At 41.2% G+C, this 26106-nt stretch overlaps 2 protein-coding genes across 2 annotated transcripts in view; one reads left to right on the top strand and one right to left on the bottom strand.

Moving 5' to 3' along the window:
* Positions 1-14470, top strand: part of LCP2 (lymphocyte cytosolic protein 2) — a 44520-nt gene extending 30050 nt beyond the window's left edge. Inside the window, exons 12-21 of the mRNA XM_055325866.1 lie at positions 69-88; positions 167-274; positions 1859-1889; positions 4140-4152; positions 4807-4936; positions 6330-6379; positions 9536-9630; positions 10227-10304; positions 12067-12222; positions 13735-14470. Coding sequence (XP_055181841.1) covers positions 69-88; positions 167-274; positions 1859-1889; positions 4140-4152; positions 4807-4936; positions 6330-6379; positions 9536-9630; positions 10227-10304; positions 12067-12222; positions 13735-13857 — 804 coding nt within the window. The 3' untranslated portion in view covers positions 13858-14470. The remainder of the gene's footprint in view (positions 1-68; positions 89-166; positions 275-1858; positions 1890-4139; positions 4153-4806; positions 4937-6329; positions 6380-9535; positions 9631-10226; positions 10305-12066; positions 12223-13734) is intronic.
* Positions 14471-15946: 1476 nt separating this feature from the next.
* Positions 15947-24933, bottom strand: CUNH5orf58 (chromosome unknown C5orf58 homolog). Its single transcript, XM_055325864.1, has 3 exons — positions 24860-24933; positions 24021-24114; positions 15947-16147 (listed from the first exon to the last, which is right to left on the bottom strand). Exons 2-3 carry the CDS (start codon positions 24112-24114, stop codon positions 15996-15998), a joined length of 246 nt encoding a protein of 81 aa, XP_055181839.1. The 5' UTR covers positions 24860-24933; the 3' UTR covers positions 15947-15995.
* Positions 24934-26106: the final 1173 nt, after the last annotated feature.

The following is a 26106-nucleotide window of genomic DNA, read 5'->3' as shown; positions in this document are numbered from 1 at the left end:
TTTGTGTCTTTTCTTTGTTCTTTGAAAAGTGCTGAGGACACTCACATCTCTTCTCCCCTGTCTTACAGCCCTCAGCCCCAGCGGGAAGGTAAGGTGCCCTGTTGCCTCTGTGTGAGGGTGCAGGGTATATGCTGTATCTCACTCCTCCTTTCTCTCAACCCTGCAGGCCTCTCGGGGAGCATTTACCCAAGATGCAAAAGCCTCCTTTACCACCAGCCACAGAAAGGCATGACCGGGGTAGCCCCCTGCCAGGGAAGAAGCCACCTGTGCCCAGGTAACTGGCTTCTGTTGTGTGGGTTTGTCATTCAGAGCAGTGACGGCAACAACCTGCCCAGCAGTAGCCCACAAGGAACTACAAATCCCGGCTGCTCCTGGGGAGCAGCGGTTGGTGCTGCGGCTGTGGCTGGAGGAATTCTGGCTTCTCAAGTTGGATTCCAAATCCTGGGTCCTTTAGAAGATGATAGTGATGTAGCAAAGAAAGGAGTGGAGAGGGCAGCCCGGGGGGGGGGGGGGGGGTGCTCAGCAGTTTAGCACCGCCTTCGGCCCAGGGCATGATTCTGGAGGCCAGGGATCGAGTCCCAGAGTCCCACGTTGGGCTCCCTGCGTGGAGCCTGTCTCTCTCTCTCTTTACTCCCTGTGTCGCTCATGAATAAATACATTTTTAAAATATTCAAAAAAAAAGAAAGGAGTGGGGAGATGCTTCATTGGGAGGATGGGAATGGCTGCCGTCTGTGGAGAAGGCATCCTCAACCAGTGTTTTCCTTTCATCTCAGTACATGGGAACGGTACCTGCCGCATCATTTTTCAAGTCAGGTAACAGAGAGGAAATAATTGGGGGAGGTTTTTAGGGCAGTGTAAGTGTCTCCCTCACTGTCCAGCCACATTTTATAATGCAGAGTTCTGAAGTCTAATATTTCTAAAGTTACTGTAAGGTCTTTTGGGGCCTATTGTACCAAATAGCATAAATGTATCTGAGGCCCGTTTCCACCTTACTGCATGCTAAGGACACAGCCAAGGCTTCTGTTTTCCTCGTCCGTGCAATCGGGCCTCCTAGCTCTGGCTGTCGTGTGGCTGGTGTGAGGATTAAACCAGGGCCATGGCTAGAGGGCACTGAGAAGACCTCGGGAATCAAGTTAATATTTTAATGGATGCTTTAATGGATGTTTGAATCTTTTAAAAAACCAAAATGAATGTAAAAAATATATAATGAACAAAATACCAAAAGTGTAAGTGAACACCTGATGGGAGGCTGACACGTGAAGCGTCTGACAGAGGAGGCGGCGTTCAGTATATTCCTTCTCTCATCCCCCCCCCCACCCGGCAGAGGGTGACGTCAGCCCAGACACAGGGCTGCCTGCCCCAGCTCAAAGGCAGCTGTCACCAAATCTGTGTGACTAGCTCACGCATCTGGGAAGAGTCCCAGAGCAGTAGCATTTTCTGTCTTCTTTTCACCCGGAGGGTGAGCCTTGAGATGGCTGTTTTAAGACATCAGCAAAGGAGAATATTACCTTATTACCTAACATGTTTTCATTTGCTTGGAGAAACATCTACTCGGTGAAACTTAATAGCTACTAAAGAGTTAGTTTGCTGACTAAACGTTTTTTTAAATATATGTGATTATTTGCTGTGGTAGCTAAAAGAATAAAGGTTTGCCTAGCTCAGTTCACAGTGGTGACAGAACTTTGAGTCCCTAAACTTTCCCTCCCCTCCTGCTCCCCTGCTTTTCTGCTGGGGGCGGGAGTTTCTTCCCATTTTATCATGGCTCAGTGGGTTTGATTTCTCATTAAGTCAAACACTGAGGCTGGCTTGCTGGAACTCCTCATGCTCAGTTCTTTTTCTCTGCCCTAATTCATTTCAGGCATGGATGGGGACCAGATAGAAGAGAGAATGTAAGTACAAAAACCCTTTTGGTAAATGCCCGGCACAGGGCAAATCAGCGCAAGCTCTGTGGAGCTTGGGGTCGCTCCTTTCTCAGACTTCACTAAGGCCTAGCACAGGGAGCAAAGCCTGCACACAGTAGGCTCTTAAGCTGGTGCCTGTTGGGGCCTCTATTATTTTCTCCTGCCCCCGGTGTTGCGTTGCTTAGCTCTGGTCCCTCTGAGAAGTCCCGGGGTGGTGGGGTTAATCACAGCCCCATTTACCAGGTGCTAATTCACAATGTAAAGTAACCATGGTTGGAGGGAAGGATAAAAGGAGGGATATCCAAGAGTCTGGGTCTCACAGCTAAGTTTACGAGGCCTTTGTTTTCCCTTTTAATAAGTCCACAACCTGAATAAGAGAGGGAATAGCAATTACTGGATGCCTGCTATGTGCATGTTGGCAAGCTAGGGAATGTTTGGATGATAAGCTGTTTGTTTACCTGGGAAACAGCAATGGAAGTTTTATGTCCAGTTTTAGCAATGAAAATCTTAAAGTTCCAGAAACCCCATCAGGTGCAGGCAAACTGGACTGAGATAGTTGGTCACCCCAACTTTACACGTTTTGCATTTAATGACCCTATGAAGAATCATTGTTTGTTTTACTAAGAGGAATTCAAAGGTCAGAGGGGTAAGATACTTATCACAAGTTGCTCAGCTAGTAATTAGCCAGGATTGGAATCCAGGTCTATCTGATTTCCTGGAGACTCTAAGCCCTCTGGAGGTGATCACACTCCTATCACCATTCAAAGGCTCAGCCCACAAGTGCCTGCTATCTTGTAGCTCTGTGCTAGATGCTATGATGGTTCAGATAAAGTGCTAAGATATGAAAGATGAGCAGACCCACATCCAACATGCTCAACATCATGTGATCATGAAACAAGCTCTAGCGATGGAGGGAAGAAAGTAATTGATGGGGCTTGAGGAGCCAGGGGTGATTTCTTAGACTTGAGATTTATGATATCCTTGAATGATGGGGAGGGCACAGAATAGAGTCTTCCTAGGAAAAGCCCAGATGTATTCCAGCCTCAGGAATATCCTGAGCAAAGGCACGTGGGTGACATTGCCCGTTGACCCTAAGGATATAGCAAGGACAGCAGCTTGGCTGTAAAGCCGTAGGGACAAAGAGGAGACAAGGTTGAAAGTGAGGGTAACATTATATTCTTGAGGTTCTCAGTCTCTGGAAGGGTTGACGATCATGTCGTGAGAATCTGAGAGTTGTAGAAAGAAACATGACATGGTTGTAATGGTGCTGAAGAGGTATTTCATTGTGGCCATTTACTGAGCCCGTGTGTACTTATTCATGCAGCCCTCTGCTGGGACTCCCAGTTGGCCAACTGGGATGAATGATTCTGGCTATGATTCTTCTTATCTTATCTTATCTTATCTTATCTTATCTTATCTATCTATCTCATCTCAATGGTAGGACTAATGACAGCTAACTTTTCCTGAGCACTCCACATACAGCAGACACATGTGATAACCAACTTAATCCTTGCAGCAACACTTTGAATAAGGTGGTCTTTCTTCACCAGTGTGCTGGCCTAACAAGTCCAAGTGGTCTATTTTGGCCTGCTTGTCAATGGCAAAATTGTTTGGCCTCTTGAAATGTCATTTCTCATCTGAGGAGTACAGCAAATAGCTAGCTCCTCCTTTGCCTGTTTCATGGATTGCCTGAAGATAAATGCTGAGCAATGTAGACACCTTGTAAACCACGTTATACATAAGTAAGATGGAGTTGCTTTTACGGGGTGTGGCCAAAAGAAGGCTGAGACAAATTAGGGATCGAATCCATTTCTGTAACCCTTGGCAAGTTAGGACTCCAAACTGAACACCATGTTTCCATTTGTAAAATGAGGATGTTAAATTTTTAAAGGGTTGTTAGGAGAATTGGATGAGACATTGTGTATAAATCTTTAGGGCACATAGTAGATACTGCCATTATTATTGTGTCTTTAGGCCCTTTTGGGCACCTCTGAACCTATTTTATGTAATGTATACAAGGAAAGTCTCAGATCGGAGTGTCCTTAGATGATTGTTTGTATTAAGAAATGATGAACTACTTAGCAAGCTCTACTGTTCTCCACAATATATTTATAATGGAGACACACAACAGCTAAAGAAAGAAACAGACATTTATATGATTGAGAAATGCAGTTCTTCTTTTAGGAATTGTGTTTTGATGATAGGCTAATAGCTTTTTTTTTTTCTTACCCTTACCAGGATGAAGATGATGGTATGTTTGGAAAAGCTTTCTTACAACTTATAAACCATTCCTTCATTTTTCTACTCAGACATCACATGGAATTATTTAGTACAGAAGCTCCATAGAATCAACTATAATTGTTAAATTAGTATTAAGTAGACATATATCAGTTGGTATATTGCATTAGTTATCTGGGTTACCAAAGAGAACTGTTATATTCATAAATAATAGTGCAAGTAACTTAATAGTACAACAAATTAAAAATTGCATATGTGGTTTGATAGAAAAAAATGTGATATTTATGCCTTCTAATACAGGAAAGGATCACTAACTGTAGATAAATGAGGCAGCATAAAATTTGGCTCACATAAAACAAAACTTGTGAATCATTTCTGAAATTCATATGGTTTCCAATTGATAATTTTCTGCCAAGATAGCATTTCGAAAATGAAAACATAAAATGAACGTGTATCATAGAGAATGATACAGAATGGCAGCATTGTAATGCATTCTAAGGTGGCAAAGCATCTAGAAATACCTTTGGGGTGGAGTTCTATCCTACCACTTTGTAATTACGTTTGATCTTTTGACTAGCTGCTTCTAACTTACTGGGAAACAGTTCTGGAAGGCTCCTGTGACACTTGGATCCTAACAATCTGTTTTATTTTTCCTTTTTGCCCACAGTGCATCAAAGACCATTGCCTCAGCCCACAATGCCCTCCATGAGCTCCAACACTTTCCCTTCCAGATCCACCAAGCCATCACCCAAGCATACCCTCCCATCACCTCACATGCCTGGAGCATTCTCTGAAAGGTATGTGGTAACATCATTCAGTGCTAAGTTAACATCACACCCAGGTCCATTGGTAAGACCTAATGTTGAGTGGTTTGGGGAAGAGAGGAATGAGCCAGTGGTAGTCGGGTCAGAACATTTTGGGTCTTCAGAAACAAAATCAAGCTGAGCATAAAGAACTACACATGTTCATCCACTGTTATTCTTGAAGTCTCTGTGCTTGGGGTTGGAGGGGTACAGAACTGACTGCTGCATGGTCACCCAGGCAGAATGGACCCTTGGGCAATAATGGGGAATGTTTTCACTTTGTGAATTGAAACAAACTCTCAAGAAACCCAGTTAATTTAAGTACTTGGAGTTCATCCAGATCTTGGATGGGAGGACCTAGCAGATGCTATGAGGTCACTGCACGGGCTCTGTCCCTAGTAGGCCTGCTTTCGCAACAGCAACGGTGTTTCTCAGGGCCCATGATGAGGCTGTCTGGAGGCAGAGGCAGAGGCAGAAACAGGAGAAAGACACAGGCCATTTCTCCCTCCACAAGCCCAGGAGCTACTACCTGGTGTCCTCAAGGACCCCAGCTCATTCTCTTCTGTGCAAAAGGAGAGGCTCAGATCCACCTTCAGTATGGAAGAAAACCACCAGCACCACCTCACTACCCCTGCTAGATATCTAGAAGGACTCTCTGTTTTCATTGCCCCTGGGTACCTCTTGCTCTGATTCTCTGCTCTTTGTTTTCACTCTTCTCTGTTTCTCTTCTCCCATTCTCTCATCCTGCTCCAATCCTCACTGGGCCCAGCTCTGTCCTTCTTCTTGCTGAATACCACCCAGCACCACTGCTGAACAGAGCAGACTGACAGGTTTGGTGTAGAGGGCAGAGGAATGGCTGCTCAGCATGGAGCAGGAAGCATTTCAGGGCCCCCACAGATGCCTCCTCCCACACCTGTCCCTGAAGATGCTGTTTCTGTCTGCTGCAGTTCCGCCTGGCCCTCTCTGGTTTTTTCACCCAGCCACCTACTCTTGTGGACCATCGGACCCCAGGATTCACTATTCCCAAACGACATGCCCATTTATATGTGTTCCTAACCAAAAGTGAAGTCCTCTCCTCAGAGACATCTGCCATTTTCCAAATTCAAAGGCCTTAAAGGCCTTATTTTTAAAAATAACCTTCAAATACCCTTTTCAGGTTTTCATGGTTTTGGCCTGCAAAGTCTATTAGTATTTGGGGTAGGCCACCTTGGGGCAGTGGTGAGGGGTGCCCCATCAGCCCTCCTCTTTGCTCAGCAGCCATGGCTTCAGGGAGGGGTGTTAGTAGACACAAATGAAGTGGCATTCCAGTGGGTTTCCCTGACCCAGCTTCCCCATCAGCCTCTTCAGCTCAACCCAACTTACATCTGTTCTTTCTGTGTCTCTGCAGTAACAGTGGTTTCCCACAGAGTGCCTCCCTGCCGCCATACTTCTCTCAAGGTTTGTACTCTGGGCTCTAGTGACTTTCTCCAGGTAACATGCTTCAATGACCAGATTCCCAATTGTCACAAAGCCTTTTGGCAAAGGTTTGGTTATTTCCTAAAAGCCAGAAAATATGTTTTCTTATTCAAGACTTAATTCAGTTTTTGCCGTGTGCCAAGGACTGATGGAATGCTGGGATGCTACATAAGACACACACACACACACACATGCACACTCACACACACACCTCTGGCCTCAGAAAGGTGGCTTTGGCATTAATTATCCCATATAGAGCTTTTCCTCCCTGCTATTTTTATATGGTGCTCAGGAAAGTGCTTGACTTTCTCTGTAGTTTTAGGTTTCTATGATGAATCCATCCTTGAGTTGCAGGTTGAGGAACATGTTTAAAATACAGATTAAGAGAACCCAACCCTCCAAGATTCTGATTCAGTAAGTCTGGATGAGGACCTGCATTTTTAATAATACCTTTTCTGGGCATCCATGATAAATATTGCTGAGAGTGCTCTCAAACTTTAATATGAATACAGATCACCTGGAAATTGTGTTAAAATGCAGATTCTAATTCAGTGGGTCTGGGGTAGGATGTGAGAGTCTGCATTTCTGGCAAGTTCTCATGTGATGCTGATCCTGCTGGTCCACGGAGCACTTTTGAGTAGCAGCAAAGGCCTACAAGACTAGACTGTGTTTATCTTTTAGCCTTAGAGACTAGCCAGTGATTGGCACATGGTAGGCACTTTTTTAAATGTTTATTGAATGACTGAGGGTTGAATGACTGTGGAAAGTTACCCAAGTCTAGTAAATAGAATTTTCTCATGCCAGGAAACTGGCCTTAGTGATGCCAGATTTTTTGTTTTTTGTTTTTCAGGAAAAAAAATGGAAATATGGCTTTTAATATAAAGTACCTGATTTTTAAATGTTTACTTAAAATTTTTTAAAATGCTATAAGGAACAAAACAACTATTTTGGTCATAGGACACATGCAAGAATACCAGTGTGTATTATAAATAGAAAAGTATGTTAGGACTTCAATTATGACTCAAGAGTCAAGATTTTTTTTTTTGAGCACATCCATTACATTTAGTTGAATATATTGTCCCATAGATGTGCAAGACCCTATTGCTGATACCAATAAAATCCATTATGTCTTCAATGTTTCCTAAGCATTTGAGGGTATAGTGCTTTCCACAGTTGCCCCTACACCCCTCAATTTTCCACAGTGTCCACAACTCACTGTGTTTTGTGAATTCACATTGTGTTATTTGCCTGGCTTCTACAGGCATCTAGGCTTCCAATACTTCACTTATAGCAGTGTCTCCCAAAGTAAGTTCCACAGACCCCCAATTTTATGAGTTGGTAGCAGAGATTATTGATATAAATAGTTGGTTAATTTTGGTGGGGAATGCTTACCTTAATCAAAATTGATCTTTTTTCCCCTAAGATAGGCAGGACACCTGGTCCTCAGTCTTCTCCTTTGGCTGCTCCCATATTAGGAAGATAAAAGCTGTTCTGTAGGTTATCCAAAAAGTCCACCCCAGCTACCCTGAGGATCTCAATAATAATGGTGGGGTGTGACTGCAGTAAAAAGTAGTATATTGCCTGTTGCAAATGTGACTTCATGGTGCTGGCCTGCAGGTGCAGAAGCAGAAAGAGAATAATCCAACTCCAAAGTAGCCATGCAATATAGGCCTTGTTTCTACTTCAGTTAACTGTAGGGTTAGGTTTCTTTCATTGAAGAAACAGTATAAAAGTGCCTGGCATGTTGGACTGCAAAGGTAGGGATAGGAAAAATCTTCTTAGGCCTTGGGAGTCTTAAGAAGGAAGGTCAGCAGTTCAGGCAGTCTGATCTGCTTATTTAGAAGCAGGGAATGCCATGGTGAAGACTCCTGCTAGCATGGCTCAGAAGACCTCAGCCTTTCCCATGTTATTCTCCTGGCTCAGTGGCCTGGGCAGGCAGTGTGACACTTATTGCATATTGTAGATGGAGGAAAAATCCTGCTGCAGAACCACCTGCAATACTTGCTAAATGCAGATTGGGTGATTTGAATTTCATCCTCCCCCTTACTCCCCCCACCCTCTGCCACCAGGATTCTTATTTATGTAGAATATTGTTTGGGAATCACTGGTTCAAGTCCTGACCCTGCCACTAAGATCCCATGATTGGTGTGATTTGTTCAGGCTCTCTGAGCCACTGCTTCCTCATACTCAAAAGAAGAGAATAAACATCTTGTGGTGTTGCTGTGAGGATTAAAGGTAGGATACAGGAGTGCCTTTTCACTCAAGGCCTGGGCAGAGTAGTGCTGAATAAATATTTGTTGAATAAATGAATGGATGACACATGAATAATTCAAAGAACATGCGGCTCACAGAATTTTTCAGTTCTTAATAGCTGTTCTGGCATATAGAAAACAGCCTTGGCGATTACAATTCCACACAATCAAACCTTTGCTGAGATCGGGAAACACATCCTCAGAAAGTTTCAGGGAACTATAAAGACAATAAGGTGTTAGGGAAGCTGAGACACAAATGCTGGGTAATTTACAGACACCTCACAGACTTCCTGATTGATTAGGTAGTTGGCAGCGTCTTCTGTGAAGGTTGAAGATTTCTACCTCTTTAGAACATTCAGTTAGGAAGAGTGGGTAGCAAACTCTGATTCCTGAAGCTAACAATATTTTCCAGGTAATTTCATCTTGTCTTGGGTGACTTACATTTCTTATTGTGTCAACAAATGAGGATATAATTGTCTTTATTTACTACACTGTCACAATATCTGTGGTTGGGAATCCATTCTGGGTGTGCTGGAGTCTGAAAAATCAGTCCCCTGAATTTTCTTTTTGGTGATCACATTAAAACTACTGTGACTTTTTCATTAATGGACTAATTATTTTATATTATGTACCATGCACATTTAAGAAATCACTCAAATTCGTGGAACTGTTCTCAGAATTTCACTGACATGGTTATAGAATGATGCCTGAACAGTCAACAACCCTTGTGGTTTTGAACAGGTGAAAATTATTTTTGAAGCTATGGCTTCTTAAAATGTTAATTGCTGGGAACAATTGCAAGGGCATTTTAGGGGAGAAATGTGTGATGACAGAAATGAAGAACAGCTTACAGCAAGTTAACTTTCAAAATACTATATTTTTGAAGGCCTTGGCAACAGACCACCTCCTAGAGCTGAAGGAAGAAACTTTTCCTTGCCAGTTCCAAACAAACCTCGATCACTGTCTCCAGGGGAAGAAGAGGTAATTAAGCATATGTTTTTATTTTCTTTTTTTCCCAGAAAATAACCAGAATCTCCCATTTGATACTCTTTTGTATTTTTATCATTTTAAATTACTTTTAATTTTTTTAGTAAAAAAAATTAAAGGGGAGGGTCCAGATGAAAAATATGTTCTTTTTCCTTAATGTTTTTCCAGTAGCAAATATGTGTTTTGTTTTTAACAATGAGAAAAATAATCCTATTTTTCATTTGTTTTCTAGCTTATGACCTTGAATAAGCCACTTAACTGCTCACTAGCCCAGATTTTTCATTAAGTATATCATACTAAACTGAAGAAATTATTATACCCGTATCTTCCCTGATTAAAACTTCTATTATATATGGAATGCTTATTCACAACTACCTTTGCAACCAGTGTCATGATAAAAAGTATTTCATGCAAAATATCCTCTATTTAACCCCACCTAAGTGATTCTATATTCAAATTAAGAAAACAAACATTTCAGAGCTCATGGAATTGAGGTGGTGATTTATGAAAATGATTACTTGGAGACTTTTCTTTTCACTTACATATGTAACCGCAAAATTTATTCAGTTTTTAAAAAATTACATTTTCAGAATTCATTAAATGAGGAGTGGTACGTTTCTTATATTACCCGACCAGAGGCAGAAGCTGCTCTTAGAAAGATAAACCAGGTACTGTGCTAAAGTTTATTTTTAAGTAGTTATAAATATTGATGGGAGGAGAAAAAGGCAACTGGCTTTTATTGAGGACCACTTATGGGCTAGGAATTCTGCTAGGTGATATTCATGCTGTTATACTAGGGGGACCCATTAGTGACAGCTTTATACCTACCAGCATCCATAGCAATGATTCCTAGGATCTGGGAAAAATCTAAGTTAAGACAGTCATTCAGTTGGCAGAATATTAACTAAAAAGGTCTGTCTTGTCATAGGAAGCATAGCCTTATCAAAAGGAGACTCTTTCCCCCAAACTTTGAACATCTTACTGGTTCCATCTTCATTTTTAATACACAATTGTCATCTACACTGATGTGAAGGGGTCCATATGGAGAGAGACAGCAGAAACTTCATGCCCTTTCCCCTAGAAATTTCTAGTTTAACCAGATCTCCTGTGGTCTGCTAAGAACCATAACCTTAAATCTATACATCAGAGAAAGAAAAACAAAGATCCTTCATCTCTCAAGTCTTGAGTCTACAAGAATAGTTCTCAATCTTAGATGCACATTTAAATCACCTGGGGATCTTAAAAATTCTGATTCCTGGGTTTCACCTGGAGGGATTCTGATTTAGTTAGGTGTTTTGTGTGGGTTCTGGGAGTCTTCAAAACTCTAAATTCTAAATTCTGACTGCGAATGGGTCCACAGTTATATTTGTTGAATAGAAGATGCTCTGAATGGAATTTACTCAATTGAAATAAAAAGAACAAAGGAAAGCCATTATTGCAGATTGATGGCTATTTAAAACCATAATGATTTAATACACAAATGAGGGAGTAGCTTAAAGCTGCCTTACTAATTAATCCTATTTTAATATTAGATCTTTGTAATATTAATGTTATATAGCAATAATTTATGGAATAACATTTTAAAGTACAGGACAAATTACAACACTATTTTAGTAAACAGAAAAAAAATGGTTAAGAATGCAAGATGGTCCACATTTATTTATGGTCAGGTGTTTTTTTATTTTTTGGGGTTTTTTTGTTTTGTTTTGTTTTTGGTCAGGTGTTTAATGATGAATGTTTTACATGGAGATCACGAGGTTTTTAAATGGATGAATTTCATAGGCATTTGTGTGTTTTCTGACTTTGGCTATGTAAAGAAAGGATTAGGGAATTAGCTCCCAGGAGTAGGAAAACAGATATTTAGTTAACCAATAAAGTCCTTATTTTGTCTGGCCCTTTATCCACTCAACCACTTATTATTTGTCTTATTACTACTAAGAAAAGGATGTATCTTTCATCAAGGGACTTCAAAGAGGTCTCTGAAATTTGGAAATTTCTCTAATACAATCTTTGCTGCCTCTTGACAACCAAATCCATGGCACATGGGACTGTAACCGTTCAGGGAACTAAATGTTCACTGACTTGTCAATTGGTTACATTTCCAGATCTTTAGAGGCTTGTCTGCTGCTCTTACAGGCAACACAGATGGTGATATTTACTGGGGCACCTGGGTGGCTCAGTCAGTTTTGCCCACTCTTGATTTCAGCTCTGGTCATGATCTCAGGGTCCTGGGATGAGCCCTGTTTTGGGCTCTGTGATCAGCAGGGAGTCCGCTTGAGGATTCTCTCTGCTTCTCCCTCTGCTCCTCCCCTTACTCATGCATGCACGCTCATGTGCTTTCTCTCTCTAAAATAAATAGGTTTTAAAAAAAATTAAAAAGGAAGTATTGACATTTGATGCTCACATAATAACATGAATTTATTCTTTTAGGATGGCACTTTTCTGGTTAGAGACAGCTCTAAAAAAACAATAACTAATCCGTATGTCCTCATGGTGTTGTACAAGGATAAAGTTTATAACATCCAGATCCGTTATCAAGAGGAAAGCCAAGTTTACTTGTTGGGAACTGGACTCCGGGGGAAAGAGGTAAGAAATTTCAGTTGCAAAATTTCCTCAAATCCTCTGTTTATGCCATTTCACATACCTCTCAATATGGAACCTTACTGTAATATTCTTTGGGGATCCATACTGTATGGCACTGTTAGAGTTAAATTTCATTGGTGAAGTCCTTCCTTTACTGGAAGGAAATAAAACAAAATGACAGTAGCTACCTGTGCCATGGAGTATTTCTTGTATCTTTTATTCCAAATAGTCTAAAATCACATGTATAACTTATAAATTAAAAAAATTAATATTTGAATTTAAAAACTGATAGTGTCAAAGGTAAGTCATTTCATTCATTCACCTCTGTAACATAATTTTAATGTAAGATTGAAGTGTACTTATAAGGCTGTATTGACATTTAGAAAAGGGTAAAGAAACAAAACCAAACCCAGAATTCTTGTTGTGGTGATTATTTAAATACTTGAGTCCTTTTTCACTTAAAAAAGAGGTTTGGCCAATGAAGGTGGCCAACCTGCCAGGGAAATTTTCCTCTGTTTAGCCAAGTTTATGCTAATTACTTTTTGGATGGCAATCAAAAAAGCTGCTTTTGCAAAGGAAACTAACAGCTAAACTTAGGATCCAAACATATTTTTTAAGTTCAAAGTTCCAGGAGGAAGATCAGCTGAATCAAACATTTCCAGAATGAAAACCAGATAACTCTTAATTTCTACTTCACTCCAAATATTTTTAAGTTATGATTATGTAAATGAACAGGAAAAAAAACCTCACATGATTCTGATCAGATGTTTCAATCGCTGGTTCAGTGTGGATAGAGCTGCAAAGCTGCTATAGAGACAGAGATGTCTGCCCTCTAGAACTTCTGTTGGTCTGGTTTGGAGAAACATAAGTAGAAACCATACATTGCAGCTGCCCTTGAAAGAGGCACCAGCAGAGTAGTTTTGGAGGAAGTGCATAATCCTTCCTGGGATACCTATGTGATTTTGATCTATGTCTAGAAGGATGCTTTTTTTTTTTTTTTCCAGTCTGGCCATTAGGGATAAGATGATGAAGGCAATGGTTGCAAAGACTTGGCTGCAGAGACTTTGTGAATGTCAGGTGGCACTGAAGACACAGTAGAGAGATCATGAGGGAACCATTGTGCAATGCTATGGGTATCAGCTCTAGACACTGGGACACTGACTTCCTGATTCCTTATACCTCCTCACACTATTAGTGACTAAGAGTGAAGTAGGGATACAGAAACCAAAATAAAAAACACAAACAGAGTAATCCTAAGGCAAATACACACACATATATATAGTCTTTATCCATAATTTGTTGCTGTTGATGAATTATTTTTTCAAAATTCTACAGCAAGAATCATTAAAATATTTGCAAAGTATTAAATATTTTTTCTTACCATCCTCATAACTTGTAGAGGTAGGATATAATGCAGGTAAAAAAAAACAAAAACAAAAACAAAACAAAACCTGAGGGTTAAATTCATGCTACTCATCCCAATGTTGATTTATCTCCTTATTTTGAATTTTTCAGGACTTTTTGTCTGTGTCAGATATTATAGACTACTTCAGGAAAATGCCACTTCTGCTCATTGATGGGAAAAACCGAGGCTCCAGATACCAGTGCACATTAACACATTCTGCAGGTTATCCCTAGCGAGTTAGGCAAGCAAATGAACCTTGCTCCTGCCTCTGTTGCCAGCATGGGAAGATCAATCAACCTTGGTGAACGGACAAACACTTAGGACTGAATCAAACTCAACATGAACACAAGGTTTTGACCTTTCATATAAAAAAGTGTTTGAAATGAAGAATGTCAAATATATCATAATTTATTTATTGTTCTTCAATGTTTGTAAGCATGAGTAATACTGCTCACACTTGAAGTCTAGTAGTGCACTGTAATGATTCATTTAAAAAATGTGTATTTTGAAATACTCATTTCAAAGTAAAGTAGTTTACATAGCTACAGAAATAATTTGAGGCAAGATTAAAAACACTGAAACTAATAGTTTTTGATATCACATAAAACTGATTTTTTAATAGCTAAACCTTTGTTGCTAGTCAGAGGCAATCATCAGTTTTATATATATGATTTAAAAATTTCTAAAATTCACTTTCTTGGCAGCAATTATTTAAGAGGCTTAAAACTAGTTCATCCTTATTTGTTTCTTTTTTTTGTGGGGGCATATTTGTGTACTTTTTTATGAAAAGATAAATGCATGATGCGATAACTTCCTAGGATTAAAATTAATTTGCCTTTTGCTTTACTTTTGTGTTCTTAAAACTATTGACTTTGTTTAGTCCATCCTATTATATTTTTGTTTTAAAGCAAATTTAAGCTGTAAATACCACAAGTAATCATTTTAAATTTAGAGATGAGGCTTTGGTGTCAAATACAGCTGGATGTGAGTTCATCACATCCCAACACCCACATTCCACCTCCCCTGCAACTCCCACAACTCCAAAAGCATTTCCAAGTGATGTCGATTTTATCCAAGTCTTCCAGCAAAGATGAAAGAGCAATGCATATACATAGAAAAATGTGATCAGACTTTCCTATTAGATGCCTTTCTTCTATCTCTTTTATCCCCTGACAACTCTACCATAAAGCCCTTCTCATTGTCATTCCTAAAAAGGCTTTATAAATCCTTTGAAGCAATACAGCTCTTTCCTTCAGTTTACTCATCCTACTTAGCAGACAGTAGTAGGTGTTCAGCACAACAAAACCAGGCATTTGGTTGTTCTTCAAGTTTTCCCCTTTGGGGCTTTGTTATTATTCCACAAATTTTATTAACAACAAAAATTTTTGGCTTCTCTAGTTAATCTGCAAGTTTTCTGAGTGGCCAAAAATATCTTGCATCTTCATTTTCATAAGTTTATTAATAGAACATCAGAAGGGAGCTTAGAAGTTACCTGGTTAAAACTGATAACTTGCTAAGATAACAGGTATGTGGAGACTTTTAACCAATGATGATAATAATGTTTCATCAAGCTTCATCTTTACAAACTGGTAGTTCTCTAGGGTCCAGAGCTAGAGAGTTCTAAAGTTGAAAAATCTGCATTCATTTACATGCTTATGCAACAGGATGTCAACAACCATTTATTTAGTGCCTAATCTGTGTTAAACACTGACTTGAGTGGTGAGGACAGCAGACACTGAGCTGACCTTGTGTCTTGGTTTAGGTTACATTATCCTAATTTAAAATTTTAAAATTTCTAAAATGAAGGAGGTAACAGATTTCAAAGCAGCTATTTGGCAGTGAATCATGTCCGATACCATGTCTCTACCCTCCTCAACTTGCCATAGGCAGGAAACCAGTCTATAACAGAAGATAAAATCAATGCACAGAAATAGAACCAGGTTAGAGACATAGGATAAATTAGTAGAGTCCCTGACATCTATTTCAACCATGGACTTCCAAGTCACATGACCCAATAAATGCTTCAGCTAGCTTGAGTTTTTTGGTACTTGTGACAAGGAGAGATCTGATTCAAACTCATGCCATCCATTTATAATTTGGTTAACTCTTTCAATCTAAGCCAAATTCAAGCATAAAGGATAAGCAATGCCCCCATGGTCAATTTCCTATGTCATATTCTTGCCACTAGTGAAATGAATTAGCCATTCTTTGAAACAATAAAACAAGTTTCAATAATATTAAATGATTATTTACAACTCATCCTATTTTTATTTTGTTTATCATATTAAATATATTAGTAAACTCAATTCTCTCAGATACATGTTAATTCCACAATAAATACAGTTATAAATTCACAACAAACAAAAAGAAATCAGATAGAAAAACTATTAGAGGCAAGGGACACATCTGATATTGCAGACTCTTCAAAGAGGGGGGTTTTTCCTTCTGGTTCCTTTAAGTCATCTGTCTTCACAGGATGATTAAAATGTAGAGTAAGGTCACAAAGCAGCAACTGGGAGAGCTCTGTGTAAAACAAAATAATAGAAGATACTATCTTGGAGAACATATGTCATAGACAACTATTATTACTTTTTTTTAAAAGACTACTTTTGGGGGTGCCGGGGTGTCACCCAGTCTTTAAAAAAAAGTCAGTTGAGTGTCTACTGATTTCAGCTCAGGTCAAGATCTCAGGGTCCTGGGATTGAGCACTGTGCAGGCTTCTGCATTCGGCTCAGAGTCTTCTTGAGATTCTCTTTCTCCCATTCCCTCTCCGGTCGCTTGCACTCGATCTCTAAAATAAATAAAATCTTTGGAAAAAAAAAAAGACTTTTTTTTTTTTTAAGTAATCCCTACACCAATGTGGGAGTTCAAGAGTTGTATGCTCTACCAACTGAGCCAGCCAGGTGCCCCATTATTACTTTTAGTAGCTATTTCTAATTCTTAGTTTTCTCCTAAGTGATTATTGATCAGACCACAGTTATGTATGGCTCTAACATTATAGAACTCCCCTCCTTCAGCTCTTTAAATTTTTCTCAGATTAGTTCTTTAATGAACTCCACACCCCATGCGTTGTCTGTGTTCCTTCTTTCTAACACTCCTATTTACTGAATGTTGAAATTCCTTTTTTTTTTAAGATTTTATTTATTTGCTCATGAGAGACACAGAAAGAGAGGCAGAGGCACAGGCAGAGGGAGAAGCAGGCTCCTCACAGGGAGCCTGATGTGGGAGTTGATCCCAGATCCTGGAATTATGTCCTGAGCCAAAGGTAGAAGCTCAACCATGCTGAGCCACCCAGGTGTCCCAATGTTGAACTTCCTTGATTGATCTTGTAATTTTTTTCTCCCTAAAACTATCCACCTCTATTTTTTTGCACTCTAGAGAATTGTCTTCATTTTATCTTTAAACCCCTTTGCAGAGTTTATTTTTATTGTCCTACTTTTAATTTTCAAGAATTCCCTTCTCCAAACTTTTCAGAGGACCATATTCCTGTTTCATGGACATAGAATCATCTCTTACTTCTCTTCAGCTATTGATAGTTTCTTGGGAGTTTTCATCTCACTTCATTATTTGTTTCTCTCTCATTGATGGAATCCATGTATTGACTTTGTCTCTGCTTTTCATATCAGATGCTTTCATCAAATATCTATTGCACCAGAGCTATCTACTCATATTTAAGACCAGGGCACTAAAGACAACTGGAAACTCTGTTCCTATGGGATAGCCTGTATTGGGGGTGGGCATTTTGTTGGGGGTAACCTCTGCTCTCAGTGTCTTTAGATTTTTTTCTCTTAGGCTCATAAGATTCCTGAAATAAAAATCTGCTTGAGGGTATAGGTCTGGCTGCCAATGTTTTATAGCCAAGTGGGAAAAGAAAGCTGGGAGTCTTGTAAATCAGTTTGTAAAACTTTGTCTTAATATCTTTGTTTTCAGTACAGTACTCTTTGCCTCAATTTATGACTAATGGCTCCAGACCAGAGATCCTCTCACGGAATCAAACTCAAGTGTACTGTCACAGAAAAGGAACCGTTGTCTAGTTCAGAGAGAAGAGAACTTAGGGGGTCTATTTTTTTTTTAGAGAGAGAGAGAGAGAGAGAGAGGTGAGGGAGACACAGAGCAGAGGGAGAGAGAGGGAATCTCAAGAAGACTCCATACCCAGCATGGAATCCAGTGCAGGGCTTGATCTCATGACCCCAAGATCTTGACCTGAGCAGAAAGAGTCGGATGCCTAATCGAGTCACCCAGGCACCCCTTTTTAAAGTTTAATTAATTAATTAATTTTTTTAGGAGTCTACAATTTCTTAAACATTTAACCAGCCTTCCTGTTCTTAGCTCCACCGTTACCCCCATTTCCAGAGGATTCTGGTGCTACCATGTATTGATTCTTCATTGGCTCTAATTAGTGAGCTCATAGCTCAAATTTTTGGACTTTAGGGTTCAGACTTTTCTGTTTGCTTCTATTTGCCTTCTGTTTCGTTAACTTTTTTTCTGAGAGCTTTTCATCTTGTGCATTTTTGTCTCTTTAAAATCACTTTAAATTTAAATCTCAGGTTTACTAGTGACTAGTTTTGTGACTTTTGAGAAGTTAGTTAACCTCTCTATATCTGTTTCTGTAATCTGTAAATGCCAATGGTAGTATTTTCTACCTAACAAGGTTGTGATGAGAATTGAGTCCATTTATACAGAGCTCTTGGAACAGTATCTGGATTACGGTAAATGCTATGTGTCAGCTATTGACATTATTATTGAGAGAAGGAAGTGTGGCTAAAAGGAGTGTTGATCATTTTATCAGAAGTCTGCCCTCTTACTCTAGCTCTACGAATCCCTATAACCTAACTGCCTGACTTACCCCACAGCTTCTCAGGAACACATCCATCACATCTAGTTCTGTTTTACTTCATGAAAGAATAATCCCCAAGCTAGAACAGTTAGATAATCAGTTTGAGAAAAATCTAAAGCTTCTCTGTTTTAAATGAGCACAAGTATCCAGACACCAATTATTCATTTAGTAAATATTTCCAAGAACCTCTTATATCAAGGCACTATGTTTAAGTGCTAGGAAAAACCTTAAGGAGCTTACAGTTGAGCAGGGATAGGAAAAGTAAGTAAACATGCAATTACAACACAATGTGATAGATGATATGAAACAGTAGAAGAGATAACATGTTTGCTTAACAATTTTGCCAGTGTAAGTAACCTTGACTAATAAGCAGCAGTTAACTTGGCTAGGTGGAGGTGGAGTTTGCACAGTGGGCATTTCTGAAGATGTATGTGTTAAGGTACAGACACGAATAGAGAGCAGATATGTAGATTTGCAAATGGTTCGGTATGGCTGAAGCACACAATGTGCAAGAATAAAACAATGATAAGATGATACTGGAGAGGTAGGCAGAGGCTTGATCTCAAGAGGTCTTATAGTCCACTCTAGGAAGTTTGTTGGACTTTATTCTGGGTCAATAGTGAGTTAGTAAGAGTTTTCAGGAGTTCACATTTTAGAATCGAAATTCTTGCTATATTGTTGAGATTGGTTTTGAGAGCTGATGAATTAAGCAAAGATAACCAGATTTTTTTTACATCAGATTCCTCAGAGCCTTTGTTAATATGTTCTGTGAATTTTTGAGAGAAATATACAGCATAAAGCACTTCCCAAATTTATTTGACCATAATAACATGGACTATATTCTTATTGCACACCACTTATTAACATCTCTTGAGACAGCCAGGTTCACTGATCGAAATCTGGGAAATGTTGCCCTAGGAAGAACACGTAGAAAAAACATAACAGGCACTCACTATTTGGTGCCTAACTAACAATCTATCCCCTCTTCTTGGTGGCACAACTTGATTCCATTTCCTTTCCCCATCTCCAGCAATAAGTCCTGACTGGTGCAAACTAGTCTTGGCAGTCCCATTCCCCTTGACAGTGGCTGGTGTAGGCATATGCATTTGATGCAAATCTGGCCATGAAAGGAAAGGGAAAATGTGCTAGAAGGACCTGGGGAAATGTTTCTATAGAAACATAGGCAGATACAGCATCTGTAGATGGCCACACCTGCTGGTCATGACTACAAGTGATAAGAGTGATAAATAGAGTGAATATAATAGAGCAGAAAAATGGAAGGAACCTGGTATAGTCAGAAGCCTTTAAAACTCTGAATTATTTCTGGGGCTGCCCTACCTTGGATCTCTTATTTCCTTATTGTATAAGCCACATTAAGGTGGTATTTTGTTACTTGTAGCTGAATTCCTTGTAAGTGACAGAGAGGCTATCTTCAAATATCCAAGGGCTGTCATAAGAAGAGTACTTACATATTCAGGGTAGTTGCATAGGAAGCTAGACCAGTGTGTGAAAGGAAGATGGGAACAGATTTCAGCTAGTTCATAAGGAGGAACCATCTAAAAAGGAAGAAGCTAACGGGTGAGATTTGGAGTTCTCCAACAGAGGAAATATTTGATCAGGGTTAGATTATCCCTAGAAATATTCAATCACGGAAATTTTGCGTGTCTGGGATAAAATAACAGAATGTCTGAGATGAATGATTAAACATCATGAACTGTAAGGTCTAATCCTACTCTAGGAGTCTGTTTAAAATGAAGAACCCGAGGGAGGGAGGGGCAAGATGGCGGAAGAGCAGGGTCCCCAAATCACCTGTCCCCACCAAGTTACCTAGATAACCTTCAAACCATCCTGAAAATCTACGAATTCAGCCTGAGATGTAAAGAGAGACCAGCTGGAATGCTACAGTGAGAAGAGTTCGCGCTTCTATCAAGGTAGGAAGACGGGGAAAAAGAAATAAAGGAACAAAAGGCCTCCGAGGGGGAGGGGCCCCGCGAGGAGCCGGGCTGAGGCCGGGGCGAGTGTCCCCAGGACAGGAGAGCCCGTCCCGTCCCGGAGGAGCAGGAGCTGCACCAACCTTCCCGGGCGGGCGGAAAGGGGCTCGCAGGGAGTTGGAGCAGGACCCAGGAGGGCGGGGATGCCCTCGGGCTCCCTGGGACACTAACAGACACCTGCGAGCGCAGGAGAGTGCTCCGAGCTCCCTAAGGGCTGCAGCGCGCACGGAGGGACCGACCGGAGCAGCTCGGAGGGGCTCGGGAGCGGCTCCAGGGAGGGGGCTGCAGGGCGGGAGCGCGAATCCCACAGGGCGCCGGGACACAGCCCAGGATCCGGCCTCCCCCTGGGACAGGCAGAGGCCGGGAGGGCCCAGGACAGCAAGGACGCTCCTGCCCCGAGCTGAGCAGATCAGCGGCCCCGCCCCGGAGCCTCCAGGCCCTGCGGACAGAGAGCCGAGAGCCCCGAGCCCCGTAGTTCCTGCGGAGGCTGAATCCAGGCTTCCAGAGTTGCCATAGCAACTGCTGCTGTTCCTCCTGGGTCCCACGGGGTAAACAACACCCGCTGAGCCCTGCAGCAGGCAGGGGCAGAGCAGCTCCCCCAAGTGCTGACACCTGAAAATCAGCACAGCAGGCCCCTCCCCCAGAAGACCAGCTAGACGGACCAGTGATACTCCCCCGTGTTCCAATACAACTTGTTTTTGGCCACTCTGCACTGAGCAAAATGACTAGAAGGAAAACCTCACTTCAAAAGAAAGAATCAGAAACAGCCCTCTTTCCCACAGAGTTACAAAATCTGGATTACACTTCAATGTCAGAAAGCCAATTCAGAGGCACCATTATACAGCTACTGGTGGCTCTAGAAAAAAGCATTAAGGCCTCACGAGACTTCATGACTGCAGAATTTAGATCCAATCAGGCAGAAATTAAAAATCAATTGAATGAGATGCAATCCAAACTAGAAGTCCTAACGACGAGGGTTAACGTGGTGGAAGAACGAGTGAGTGACATAGAAGACAAGTTGATGGCAAAGAGGGAAACTGAGGAAAAAAGAGACAGACAATTAAGGGACCATGAAGACAGATTAAGGCAAATAAATGACAGTCTGAGGAAGAAAAACCTACGTTTAATTGGAGTTCCCGAGGGCGCCGAAAGGGACAGAGGGCCAGAATATGTATTTGAACAAATCCTAGCTGAAAACTTTCCCAATCTGGGAAGGGAAACAGGCATTCAGATCCAGGAAATAGAGAGATCCCCCCCTAAAATCAATAAAAACCGTTCAACACCTCGACATCTAATAGTGAAGCTTGCAAATTCCAAAGATAAAGAGAAGATCCTTAAAGCAGCAAGAGACAAGAAGTCCCTGACTTTCATGGGGAGGAATATTAGGGTAACAGCAGACCTCTCCACAGAGACCTGGCAGGCCAGAAAGGGCTGGCAGGATATATTCAGGGTCCTAAATGAGAAGAACATGCAACCAAGAATACTTTATCCAGCAAGGCTCTCATTCAAAATGGAAGGAGAGATAAAGAGCTTCCAAGACAGGCAGGAACTGAAAGAATATGTGACCTCCAAACCAGCTCTGCAAGAAATTTTAAGGGGGACTCTTAAAACTCCCCTTTAAGAAGAAGTTCAAGTAACTCTGAACGTGAATGGGCTTAATGACCCCATCAAAAGGCGCAGAGTTTCAGACTGGATAAAAAAACAGGACCCATCTATTTGCTGTCTACAAGAGACTCATTTTAGACAGAAGGACACCTACAACCTGAAAATAAAAGGTTGGAGAACCATTTACCATTCAAATGGTTCTCAAAATATACCCTAAAAACTACAGAACACTTCTGAAAGAAATTGAGGAAGACACAAAGAGATGGAAAAATATTCCATGCTCATGGATTGGCAGAATTAATATTGTGAAAATGTCAATGTTACCCAGGGCAATTTACACGTTTAATGCAATCCCTATCAAAATACCATGGACTTTCTTCAGAGACTTAGAACAAATTATTTTAAGATTTGTGTGGAATCAGAAAAGACCCCAAACAGCCAGGGGAATTTTAAAAAAAGAAAACCATATCTGGGGGCATCACAATGCCAGATTTCAGGTTGTACTACAAAGCTGTGTTCATCAAGACAGTGTGGTACTGGCACAAAAACAGACATATAGATCAATGGAACAGAACAGAGAACCCAGAAGTGGACCCTGAACTTTATGCTCAACTAATATACAATAAAGGAGGAAAGATGATCCACTAGAAGAAAGACAGTCTCTCCAATAAATGGTGCTGGGAAAATTGGACATCCACATGCAGAAGAATGAAACTGGACCACTCTCATGCACCATACACAAAGATAAACTCAAAATGGATGAAAGATCTAAATGTGAGACAAGATTCCATCAAAATTCCAGAGAAGAACTCAGGCAACACCCTTTTTGAACTTGGCCACAGTAACCGGAGAAGGACAAACAGTGTATGTTCTCATTCATTTGGGGAATATGAATAATAGCGAAAGGGAATATAAGGGAAGGGAGAAGAAATGTGTGAGAAATATCAGAAAGGGAGACAGAACATAAAGACTTCTAACTCTGGGAAATGAACTAGGGGTGGTGGAGGGGGAGGAGGGTGGGGGGTGGGGGTGAATGGGTGACGGGCACTGAGGGGTACACTTGACGGGATGAGCACTGGGTGTTATTCTGTATGTTGGTAAATTGAACACCAATAAAAATTAATTAAAAAAAAATAAATAAATAAAATGAAGAACCCTTGGGATCCCTGGGTGGCGCAGCGGTTTGGCGCCTGCCTTTGGCCCAGGGCGCGATCCTGGAGACCCGGGATCGAATCCCACGTCGGGCTCCCGGTGCGTGGAGCCTGCTTCTCCCTCTGCCTGTGTCTCTGCCTCTCTCGCTCTCTCTGTATGACTATCGTAAATAAATAAAAAAATTAAAAAAAAATAAAATAAAATGAAGAACCCTTAACTCACAGAATCAAACAAATATAATTTTAATTTGGAAGGAAACTTAGGGGCTTAGTAAAAACGGATAGAGATACTGAATTTTGCAGAATGTGACATCATTGTGCAATAGTTTATTGAAGGGAAGGAAGGAAAGTAAATTTAAAGAGGTTAGACAACATCATAAGCTCGTTAGTGTCAGGGATGGGAATTCAAGTCTGCCAACTTCCAGGAAAATTCTCAAACATAATCCATCCTTAAAGATCTAGTTCATATTACACGGTCAACATTTCTTAAGAAGTAAAGAAATCCTAATTAGTAGGCAAAATTCAGTTATATCCCAGAAGAAACACAATTTTGCTCTATTGTTTGTTTTATTTTTTTTTAAATTTTATTTTTATTTTATGATAGTCACAGTGAGAGAGAGGCAGAGACACAGGCAGAGGGAGAAGCAGGCTCCATGCACCGGGAGCCCGACATGGGATTCGATCCCGGGTCTCCAGGATCGCGCCCTGGGCCAAAGGCAGGCGCCAAACCGCTGCGCCACCCAGGGATCCCTCTATTGTTTGTTTTAAAAATGAGGCATGCAAACATTTTAATTCAGGGATTCCATACTTACCTTTCATCTTCTTTAACTCCAAAGAAATTGTGTTAATGTTTTTAATTATGGTTTCCACATTAGGCTTATGGTCAGTAACATTATTCTTAAACATCTGATTTTAAAAGAGAAATAAAATGTATAAATCAGAAGCATTTATGTGCACTTTTAAAATACTTAAATTTTCAGTATTTCTAAAAGTAAAGTCTATTATTTCAGAATTGAAATAATTGTGAAATAAGTCAATATAATGGTTAGAATTCTAACATAATAAGGCATCAATTTGCTCATATTTTCAAACAGAAGACACCTCCAACTAGAACTCATACGTTTCTTCTTTAATGAAATCAGACAAAATGGGGCCCTTATAATGGAAATGCAGATATCCCCTTTTCAGAAAGCCTTAGCCCTTATAAACTACCTTATAATTAGTTATAAAACTTTCTCCAATTTTATGTAAGACACTGTATTCTAACTTATTCTGAATGAGAGGATCCACAATAAAACTCTAAGTACATAGTAAAACTCAAAGTAAGATTCAATTATAATTCATAAACTAAGAAAACTAACTTTTATTTTAGCTTTGGGAATTAAAGCAATACACTTTTTAAAAATTCTGGTTAATTAAAATGTGTAAATCAACAGGTTACCATGTTATATGTACAGTACATATTTTTTAACCAGTTGTCTCAGGTAGAAATTCATAAACGGGTGGTTCACTAGAAACTAATCTTAGCGGTTCCAAACTCTCAAAATGACTTGAAAAAATAGATAAACAATTAGCACACACAGTTCCAGCAATTGAAAGGCGGACAGTTATGGGTCAGGCTGCTTGTCCAAAATAATGAAAATAAACTAACCGTTTAGTCAACTTCTTGCCTCTGCTTTCTCCTGAGTGGAGGAATTTATCCTATTTCACTCACTTTAGAGCCACTACAAAGGAATAAAAATTTTGTTTTCCAATGAATAAAATATATTTTGCATCCACTTACAATAGCCTAGAAGCCAAAAAGGGAATGGTAGCTATCTTACTTGGTTTGGAATAGCAAATCAGTGTTTGAGGTGGGAGAGAAAATATGATAAAAGAGGGTGGAGAAGGTGGAAGTAAAGAACTTTAAAAATGTGGAATGGTTGTAAAACAATAATTAAAAATCCAAGAGGGAAGAAGAAACTAAGTGGTCAGAGAAATGCTCAAGAAAGTTGACCGTCCCACCCCGGGTCTGCTTGGGCAGCGCCCTGGAGTGCCCTTGGGACAGGTGGGGTCCGACGGCAGAGCTAGGCTGGGGCTCGACCCCACGGGGCTGGAGAGAAGTCAGAGACGAGAAGTCCAGATCTTCCCTGGAGATCTCGGTGAGGCCGTCGCTCAGGGAAAGGAGGGGCAGCGTCCAATGGCATTTCCCAGAGGGGACAAGGGCCAGCAGGCCTGGGGCCTGAGCCAACAGCGGAGCCGGAGCCCACGGCACTGTGGACAGAAGGTGCTAATGCAACCAGCCCTGACCTCCAGCCAGGAGGGCAGGGGCCCAGTTCCCTCATCCTGGGCAGCGAGGCTCATCCCTGCAGCTTTGGGGCCTTTGCAGCCTTTTTCCGAAGGCCAACCCCTCCTCCGCATCCGCGCCTACACCAGTCTGGGCCCTAGGTGCCGCCGGCCCGCCCTACGGCCGCTTGGGGACTGAAGGCAGCCTCCAAGTTTCCACGGCCCTCCTGCTCCCAAACCCGACTGAGACCAAGCAGAGCGCGCTCCGTGGTCCCGGTGACCCCCGGCCCTTGGGACGGACCCCGGGCCCTTGGGGCGCCCTCCGATGCCTGCCTGCGCGGAGCCCGCCCACTGGGAGGCTGACCCTACAACCTGAGGCAGCTGGGAAATCTCAACAGCCTTCGCCTTCCCCTAAAACCTGAGGAGGATTATTTAAAACCCAGTACCCTTGGCCGGCCCACGAACTAACTAACCCGGCGAGGACCCACCGGGCCAACAGTCACCAGGGCTCTGACCGCAGGTGGGGCGGAGCCGACTCTGAAAAGCAGGACTCTGCGACCGGATTGGCCAGCTTCTCTGCCTGCTGCATCCTGGGAGTTGTAGTCCAGGCAAGACCCCTGCGGGAAAGATGCT

This window comes from Nyctereutes procyonoides, unplaced genomic scaffold (assembly GCF_905146905.1).
Source record: "Nyctereutes procyonoides isolate TBG_1078 unplaced genomic scaffold, NYPRO_anot_genome, whole genome shotgun sequence".
Classification (NCBI taxonomy): Eukaryota; Metazoa; Chordata; class Mammalia; order Carnivora; family Canidae; genus Nyctereutes; species Nyctereutes procyonoides.
This window is presented reverse-complemented; position numbering and strand designations above follow the sequence as displayed.

What these genes read in the sequence shown, in the direction of transcription:
- CUNH5orf58 (XM_055325864.1), bottom strand. Translation starts at nt 24,114, where the DNA reads ATGTTTAAGAATAATGTTACTGACCATAAGCCTAATGTGGAAACCATA. An exon ending in GGAGTTAAAGAAGATGAAAG is followed by an intron (nt 16,148 to 24,020) that starts GTAAGTATGGAA and finishes TGTTTTACACAG; the next exon opens with AGCTCTCCCAGTTGCTGCTT.